The 8,496-nt window shown below is 50.6% G+C and overlaps 1 protein-coding gene across 6 annotated transcripts in view; it reads left to right on the forward strand.

Moving 5' to 3' along the window:
- PLA2G6 (phospholipase A2 group VI) overlaps nucleotides 1-8,255 on the forward strand; it is a 49,884-nt gene extending 41,629 nt beyond the window's left edge. For 5 of the 6 annotated variants that reach the window (XM_060165169.1, XM_060165168.1, XM_060165167.1 and 2 more), the window contains 5 exons: nucleotides 4,778-4,914; nucleotides 5,298-5,452; nucleotides 6,635-6,802; nucleotides 7,336-7,409; nucleotides 7,559-8,255. In XM_060165169.1, coding sequence (XP_060021152.1) covers nucleotides 4,778-4,914; nucleotides 5,298-5,452; nucleotides 6,635-6,802; nucleotides 7,336-7,409; nucleotides 7,559-7,703 — 679 coding nt within the window. In that variant the 3' untranslated portion in view covers nucleotides 7,704-8,255. Of the gene's footprint in view, nucleotides 1-4,777; nucleotides 4,915-5,297; nucleotides 5,453-6,634; nucleotides 6,803-7,335; nucleotides 7,410-7,515 lie in introns of all 6 variants that reach the window. The other variant, XM_060165171.1, reaches the window with a different exon arrangement.
- Nucleotides 8,256-8,496: the final 241 nt, after the last annotated feature.

Here is an 8,496-nt window from a genome sequence, read left to right on the forward strand (position 1 = left end):
ATCAGAGCCTTCATATAGTTAATCTAATAGTTTATGTGGCTGGTCCATTTATACTTAAATAATTACTCATATTTGGGGGACGACATATGCGATCCTATTTTGTTCCGTGTTTCTTGCCTTCTTTGGGATTTACTAAATAGTTTTAATCATTACATTCCGGCCCCAACCCAGTAGTTTGAAATTTATGCACTCATTTCTGTTGTCTTTTTTTTTAGTGCATATTATAGAAGTCTAAATTTAACTGATACCATTATCCCCCCTCAGATAATCAAGGATTTTTTTTTTTAAAGAAAATTGCAGAAGAATTTGGACGGCACAAATCATTCTTTTTATTTTTTGAATTTTATTTTATTTATTTTTTATACTGCAGGTTCTTATTAGTTATCCATTTTATACATATCAGTGATTGTCAATCCCAATCTCCCAGTTCATCCCACCACCACCACCCACCCCCCGCTTTCCCCCCTTGGTGTACATACATTTGTTCTCTACATCTGTATCTATATTCTGCTTTGCAAACCGGTTCATCTGTACCATTTTTCTAGATTCCACATATATGCGTTAATATACGTTATTTGTTTTCCTCTTTCTGAGTTACTTCACTTGTATGACAGTCTCTAGGTCCACGCCATCTTATGGGAAAACCCAAACGAACTTTTTGGCCAACCCAATAATTACTTTTCTGAATTTTAAATCTATCTTGTTTTTTTAAAACCTCACAAGATATTGTTTTTTGAAGTTGATGTTTATTTATATTTATCTAGTGGTGAGCTGGGAAACCAGATCTCTAGGGGGATAAAATCCTGGTTTTTAGTGTTTGCCAATTCCCATGGCGTAAATACCCCCACCGTGGCTGATTTCAAGCTACCAACAGTTTAACAACCAGCTCGTGAGATTTAGCAATAGGTTCTCACAAGCCAGTGTGAGCTGGCTCCAGCTCATGCATGTGTGTATGTGTATGAGTATGCGCATGTGTGTGTGTATGTATACATGTGTATCACTTCTTTGCTTTACAGTCTTTCCTGTGACCACCTTCCTCCTGCCTAAAGTACCTTCTTTTGCCTTTCCCATAGAGATGGTCTGCTGGTAGTGAATTCTCCACTAGCAGAGTTGTTTGAAAATAAGTTTATTTCACTCTCATCATTTGAAACTAGTTGTATTTCACCCTTATCAGTTGAACATTCTTTTATTTCTCTCTTATTCTTGTTGAGTATAGAATTCTAGGCTGGTGATTTTCTTGTAGAACAAGAAAGATATCATTCTGTGCCTTTTAGCATCCATTGTTACACTTGCAGTCAATTTCAATTTAACTCTTACTCCTTTGAAAGTAAGTAGTCTTTTTTCCTCTGGCTGCTTTTATTTATGTGTTGGTTTATTTGTTTTTGGTGCTCTGCAGCTGCACTAAGATATATCTAGTTATGAATTCCTTCTAATTTATCCTGCATGGGATTTGTTGGCCTTCTTAAATCTTTGGATTCATGTCTTTCTTCAGTTCTGGAAGCCTGTGTCATTATCGGTTCAACCTTGCCTCTGCCTGATTTTCTCTTGCCTCTCCTTCTGGAACTCCAGTTGAAAATGTTAGAGCTTTTCTGTCTTTCATGTCTTTTAACTTCTCCTGTATATTCTTTCATTTTATCTCTCTGCATTGCATTCTGGATAATTTCTTCTTACCTATTTTCCAATTCACTAATTCTGTCTTTAACTTTATCTGATTTTCCATTTAACCTATTCATTGAGTTTTTATTTATTTATTTATTTAAATTTCTAGAAGTATTCTTTGTTTTTTTCTTCAGATCTTCTAGGTCATTACTTATAGTTTTCTACTCCCTGAAAATATTATCAAGCTTGTGTTTAATGTCTTTCAACATTGTAAGCATAGCTGGGTTTTTTTTATATAATTTTATTTTATTTATTTATTTTTGGCTGCATTGGGTCTTCATTGCTGCACGTGGGCATTCTCTAGTTGCTGCAAGCGGGGGCTACTCTTCATTGCAGTGCAGGGGCTTCTCAGTGCGGTGGCTTCTCTTGTTGTGGAGCATGGGCTCTAGGCACACAGGCTTCAGTAGTTGTGGCACGCGGGCTCAGTAGCTGTGGTTCGCAGGCTCTAGAGCTCAGGCTCAGTAGTTGTGGTGCATGGGCTTAATTGCTCCACAGCATGTGGGATCTTCCTGGACCAGGGCTCAAACCCGTGTCCCCTGCATTGGCAGGCGGATTCTTAACCACTGTGCCACCAGGGAAGTCCCAAGCATAGCTGTTTTACAGTCTTTGTTTGAGGATTCAAATAACTGCTGTCTATGTAGGTATGTTTTGCTGTTTGTGTTGTTTATGCTTATTTTTATTCATGGTGTTTTATTTCTTGACGTTCCCCCCCCACCTCTTTTGGAACTGTGTGGTATTCCTTAGTGTTGAGAAATATGTGCAGATTCTGTGAAGCCTAGAATGAGGGTATCTTCTCCAGAGTGTCTTATGTTGTGTCCTCCAGGTACCCATGTACAGTAGCATCTAGGGTCACTGTAACTAAATTCTTGGCATGAAGGTTTTGGAACTTCCCCCCAGGTGATGAGAATTTAGACTACAGATCTGCAGGAGGGTTAGTTTGTGGTTATACATTTTCAGGGATTTTTTTTTCTCCTTTCTTTGTTTAATGCCAGCCAACTTTACTCACAGCCTCCAGGCATGGGAAAGGGGCAGGTTTATTTCTGGTTTACCCTTATCCAAGAGGGTAGCCCTTTGGGATTACAATCTAATGTGGGGAGGGTCTCCCATTAGATCCCTAACCTTCAGTGAACCCTGGGCTTTGACTTCTGTCCCTCTGGCTCCATGAGGCCATCAGCATGGAAGTTCAAATTGATAGTTTGGTGTCTGCCTTCAGGTCAGAGATGAGTCTGTGCTCCATTTACCTCTGTGAGTTCTTGCTTATCCTCAGAGTTTACCCTCATCTTTCCTTTCTATCTTATCAGATCTTCTATGCTTTTTTTTTTGAATTTTATTTAATTTATTTTTTTATACAGCACGTTCTTATTAGTCATCAATTTTATACACATCAGTGTATACATGTCAATCCCAATCACCCAATCTTCTGTGCTTTTTAAAAAATTTTTTTTGCGGTACACGGGCCTCTCACTGCTGTGGCCTCTCCCGTTGCAGAGCACAGGCTCTGGACGCGCAGGCTCAGCGGCCATGGCTCACGGGCCCAGCCGCTCCGCAGCACGTGGGATCTTCCTGGACCGGGGCACGAACCCGCGTCCCCTGCATCGGCAGGCAGACTCTCAACCACCGCGCCACCAGGGAAGCCCCTTCTGTGCTTTGAAGATCAAAAAAAAATTTTTTTCCAGCATTTAGTTTTTTGTTCATTGAGAGGTATGTTCAAATAACCTTTCCACAAGATTCTTAGAGGTGGAAAACTAATCTTTTTCTCCCATGAGTAGTTTTTGTTCCCTTTTCTTTATATTTTTCACTGTAACAAACACCTTTCTGTGTTAGTCTCAACTCCTTGCTAGTGTAATTTGAAATGGCTGCAAAACATTCCATTGTTTAGGCACTCCCTCCTATTATTTCCATGTAGAGCATTCACTTTTCACTGTAATAAATTACACTGCATGAATAGCCTTAAACAAAAAGCTTTCATTGTAACCAAGATTATTCCCTTAGGCTGGACTTTCCAAAACGGAATTCCCAGATCAAAGAGCCAGGACAGGTCTTCCCTGGTAGCGTAGTGGTTAAGAATCTGCCTGCCAGTGCAGGGGACACAGGTTCGAGCCCTGGTCCAGGAAGATCGCACATGCCGCAGAGCGGCTGGGACTGTGCGCCACAACTACTGAGCCTGTGCTCTAGAGCCCACAAGCCACAACTACTGAACCCGCATGCCACAACTACTGAAGCCCGCGCGTGCCTAGAGCCCATGCTCCGGAACAAGAGAAGCCACCGCAATAAGAAGCCTGCGCACCTCAACGAAGAGTAGCCCCCACTCGCCGCAAATAGAGAAAGCCCTCATGCAGCAACAAAGACCCAACACAGCCAAAAATAAAGAAAGAAAATAAATTTTTTAAAAAAGAGCCAGGACATTTGTAAAGGTCTGAATACATATTAGTTTCCAAGGGGGCTGTGTCAGTCTACACTCCCCTCAGTATTTAAGGATGTCTGAGTCTCTTGAGACAGTTAGGAGTCTTCTTTAATGGGTTGTAGACTCATATGGTAGAACACTGATTAGGTATCAGAGATGACATGCTGAAAAGTCTCCCCCGACTCCTGTCCTGGAGCTGCAGCCCCCAAGCAGTCCCCTGTCCCAGAGGCAGTTCACTGTTGCCAGGTTCTGCACATGGGTCCTTCCAGAGTTACCCTCTGACCAAGCAAATAGGTACATAGGGTCTTTGGGGGTTTCTTTTTAAAGAAATGGTGGCATATTATACACACTGTCCTGAACCTTGCTTTTTCCACTTAAATATAAATCTTGGCGCTCACCATCCATCAGTACATGAAGCAATACCTCAGCCGTTCTCCAGCGACACAGACCCCGCTGCGCAGAGGAGCCACGGAGCATGAACCGTCCCACTGGTGGACATTAGTTGTTTCCAGTCGTTTGATTTAATGCCATTAATAGCCTAGTGTGTGCCTATCTCCCCGCACATGTGGGAGTGTCTTAGGATGGGTTCCCAGAAGTAGGAATGCTGAGTTTAAGAATTAGTGCGTCGGTGGTTTGGACAAAAATTGCCAAAGGTGGATTGTCCAGGGCAGATGGGTCAGTGGCTTCAGTGTCCTGCTCCTTGTTTCTCTCCAGGGTGATGCTGACAGGGACACTGTCCGACCGGCAGCCGGCTGAGCTCCACCTCTTCCGGAATTATGAGGCTCCGGAGTGTGTACGGGAGCCTCGTGTTGGCCAGAACGTTAACCTAAAGCCTCCACCTCAACCCTCAGGTTAAAACCATGTTTGGTGCATCTGTGGGAAGCGATTGGCCCGAGAGGCTGCAGGTTGGTGGGTGGGAGTCACAAGCTTGCTGCCAGGCACCCCCAGCCCACCACCATCCCACCCATTGCCCTGGTCTTCCCTCCCAAGGGTATCAGCTGAGGGTCGGCAGAGCCAGGGAGCCATCAGGCCTCGGGCAGGCTGCACCCTGCCTTCCACCAGGATGGCGGGGCCAGACAGCATGGCCTGTCGGTCCTGCTTCTGAAGAGTCCCCAGCCTCACCCTCTTCCCACAGTGCCATGTGCACACACACACACACACACACACACACACACCCTTAGATCCGAAACGCACATCTCTTGTGCCACTGGGCCCCCTCCTCCCCCACCCGCAGAGCAGCTGGTGTGGCGGGCAGCCCGGAGCAGTGGGGCAGCCCCCACCTACTTCCGGCCCAACGGGCGCTTCCTGGATGGCGGGCTGCTGGCCAACAACCCCACGCTGGACGCCATGACGGAGATCCATGAGTACAACCAGGACTTGATCCGCAAGGTGAGAGCCACCTCGGGTTGGAGGGGCTGGAACTGACCGCCCACAGCGGCCTCTCCTGTTTCTGCAAACCTTGACTGTACTCTGGGCTGACTCCTGGGAGAGCAAATGGCTTTTCTTCATGCATTCATTCATTTGTGCACTTAACAGCAATTTTATGTCACACTCGAACCTGCCTGATGGGTGGTGTCTGCCCAAAGCACTGTGCTAAGAGGGATTCTGAGGCCCATTCCGGACTAGGTGGTGAAGGGTGTTACGATCAATTAACAGCATGTGCTGTTTGTGGGGAGGACAGCATGCACACCAGTATGTGCCGGTTTACAGGCCGAGCCGCGCTGCCCGGCCTGGAGACACACGCTTGGGGAGCTCACATTCAGGGGAGACAGTCCATAAACAAGGACACATCCATCCGGGTGCTTTAGGTGCCGTGACCGAGAACTGTGCAGGGGCCCAGGAGCATCACCCCTGCTGAGAGACATGAGGGCTCAGAAAGGGCTCACAGAGGAGGGGAGCCCATGCTGAGGCCTTTGGGGATGGGGCAGTGCAGAGTCAGTGACCGTGAGGAAGAGAAGCGGCCCTCAGCCCGAGGAGCTTCCTGCAGAGGTGGGCGAGGCCCACTCAGGTTAGGAGAAGCAGTGTGGTGTGGGGGCCTCTGGGTCTGGGGCCTGTCTCTGCCCGTGCTTCACTTCAACCACTGCCTAGGACTGTTGATAGTACCTGCCTGGGGACTGTCGTGAGGCTTCCGTGGCCTCTTATCTGTGAAGTATTCAGAACAGCGCCTGACCTTGAGTGTGCCGCATCCTTGTTGGCTGTAGTTGTCACTGCGGTCATCACCAAGCCCCTGGTGAAACCGCAGGTGGCAGGGAGGCGAGCGCTCTCTAGGGGCCAGATGTGGAAGGGCAGGCTTCCTGGAGGAAGAAGGAATCAGTGAGAGACTGGGGGATGGGGAAGGGTGCTCAAACATCACTCGTCTGAGTGCATGGGGAGCCTGGGTAGGTGGGTTGCCAAGGTCACCCAGAAGATTGGCAGGAGAACTTGTTCTGAAGCAAAAGAGAGGCAGCACAGGCTGTGCCTCTGCCACAGGAGGCCTGTACTCCTCTTCACAATCCCCCAGGGAGCCTCTCTTACCCCTGGTTGCCCCCGATCTGTGGGGCAGGCCTCCTCTCACCTGTCCTGTCCCAACAGGGTCAGGGCAACAAGGTGAAGAAACTCTCCGTTGTCGTCTCCTTGGGGACAGGGAGGTCCCCGCAGGTGCCTGTGACCTGTGTGGACGTCTTCCGTCCCAGCAGCCCCTGGGAACTGGCCAAGACTGTTTTTGGGGCCAAGGAACTGGGCAAGATGGTGGTGGAATGTGTGAGTATGGGCCCCTCCCCAGGCCCACTTCCCTCGGGATCTCAGCGCCAGGATGAGGCTTCCCGTGGGACCCTGGGTGTCATGGGGATGGCAGGGCTCTGTTGACCCTCCTCAGCCAGCTCGGGGCAGAGGCGTTCCCCTTCCCCTATAGCGTCTCAATGCTGGCAGGGACCTTCGGTGACCACCTCCAGTGGGATTTTCAAGCATTTTTTAGCTGTGGATTTCTTCCTTCAAACACAGCCCATGTGGAAGCCCAGAATGTCAGATGGACAGAAGCTAAGGGGGCAGGGAGGTGGAGGCCTGTCCACTCAGCCCCTCCATGCTCACTGACCCTGAGCGCTGCCGAGCCACCCGTCAAAGCCACAGACCGTGCCCCTCTGCATGGCTGGGACGGTCACTGCAGCCCAGGAAGGGGGATTTGCCTTAGGTCACTCTGCTGATAGGGGGCTAAGCCAACCTGGAACCTGGGGACCCCAGGCAGGGGCTGTGTGTGTGGTGTGTGCTGGACGCTCACAGAGGCTGCTTCTCACCAGTGCACAGATCCGGACGGGCGGGCCGTGGACCGGGCCCGGGCCTGGTGCGAGATGGTTGGCATCCAGTACTTCAGGTGAGGGCTCTGCTGGCCCCAGTCCCCAGCCTGGACTTTCCCTTTCCCCAAGGAGGTGCTGTGTGTCCCGAGTCCGCCCCAGTCCTAGCCCTTGTCCCCTACCCAGGCCGAGTGTCCTGGGGGTGACCCCTCCTCCTTGATCCGGACAGACTGAGTCCCCAGCTGGGGACAGACATCATGCTGGACGAGGTCAATGACACGGTGCTGGTCAACGCCCTCTGGCAGACTGAGGTCTACATCTACGAGCACCGGGAGCAGTTCCAGGAGCTCATCCAGCTGCTGCTGTCCCCGTGAGGCCGCCGGGCCCCCAGCTGTCCCCAGGCCCAGCTGGGAGGCGGGGCAGAGCCAGGCCCAGGCGGCTCTGTGTCCACAGCCCCGGCCTAGCGGGGCACGGGGCTTCCTGCGTAAGGCTGGTCCTCAGGCCTCTCTCCCGCTCTGTCCCCGCCTGCTGGCTCTTTGTGTCCTTCCAGCTTAGGAAGCCTCAGGCCTCACTCAGGCTGCTCCCTGACCCCCAAGGTGGCTCAAACACTAAGGCCTCCCAGAGGGCCCCAGGTTCTTCCCGGGCCCCTGGAGCTGCAGAGACCCCTTCTACCCTCTGCCCTCTCCGCTGGGGGTGGAGCCAGAGAAGCAGGCCATCACCACCCCATCGGGAGGGAAAACCTAGGAGTGGGGTGTCCCATTCGACTTTGCCCCTCCGCGCACCCCAGCCGCCCGCCCACGAGCTCTCCTCAGCTCTCAAAGGTCGCTCCTGTGACTTAAGTTATTCTTCCCGACAGAAAGTGGTTTATGACTGGAGAGGGGCTCCAGGGACTGCCCCAAACTGTGAAATAAATGGTTCAATTCTGGTTTGCCTGTGTTGTGTGCACTGTGGTGTGAGTGCCCCCCACCCGCCAGCCCCCCTCAGCCTTGACCTTCAGCCTTGGCTGTCACCTGCCTGTGCCCACGCAGACGGATGGAAGCTCTGGTTCCCAGGCTCCGCGGGCCAGGGACACCTCTCCTCTTTAGGCCTCCCCAAATCAGGGCTTGAGGGTGTGCAGAGGCGGCCGCCAGGCCCACCTGCCCCACGGTGGAGGGCGAGCGAGGGCCC

Source organism: Lagenorhynchus albirostris, chromosome 11, assembly GCF_949774975.1.
Source record: "Lagenorhynchus albirostris chromosome 11, mLagAlb1.1, whole genome shotgun sequence".
NCBI classification, from domain to species: Eukaryota; Metazoa; Chordata; class Mammalia; order Artiodactyla; family Delphinidae; genus Lagenorhynchus; species Lagenorhynchus albirostris.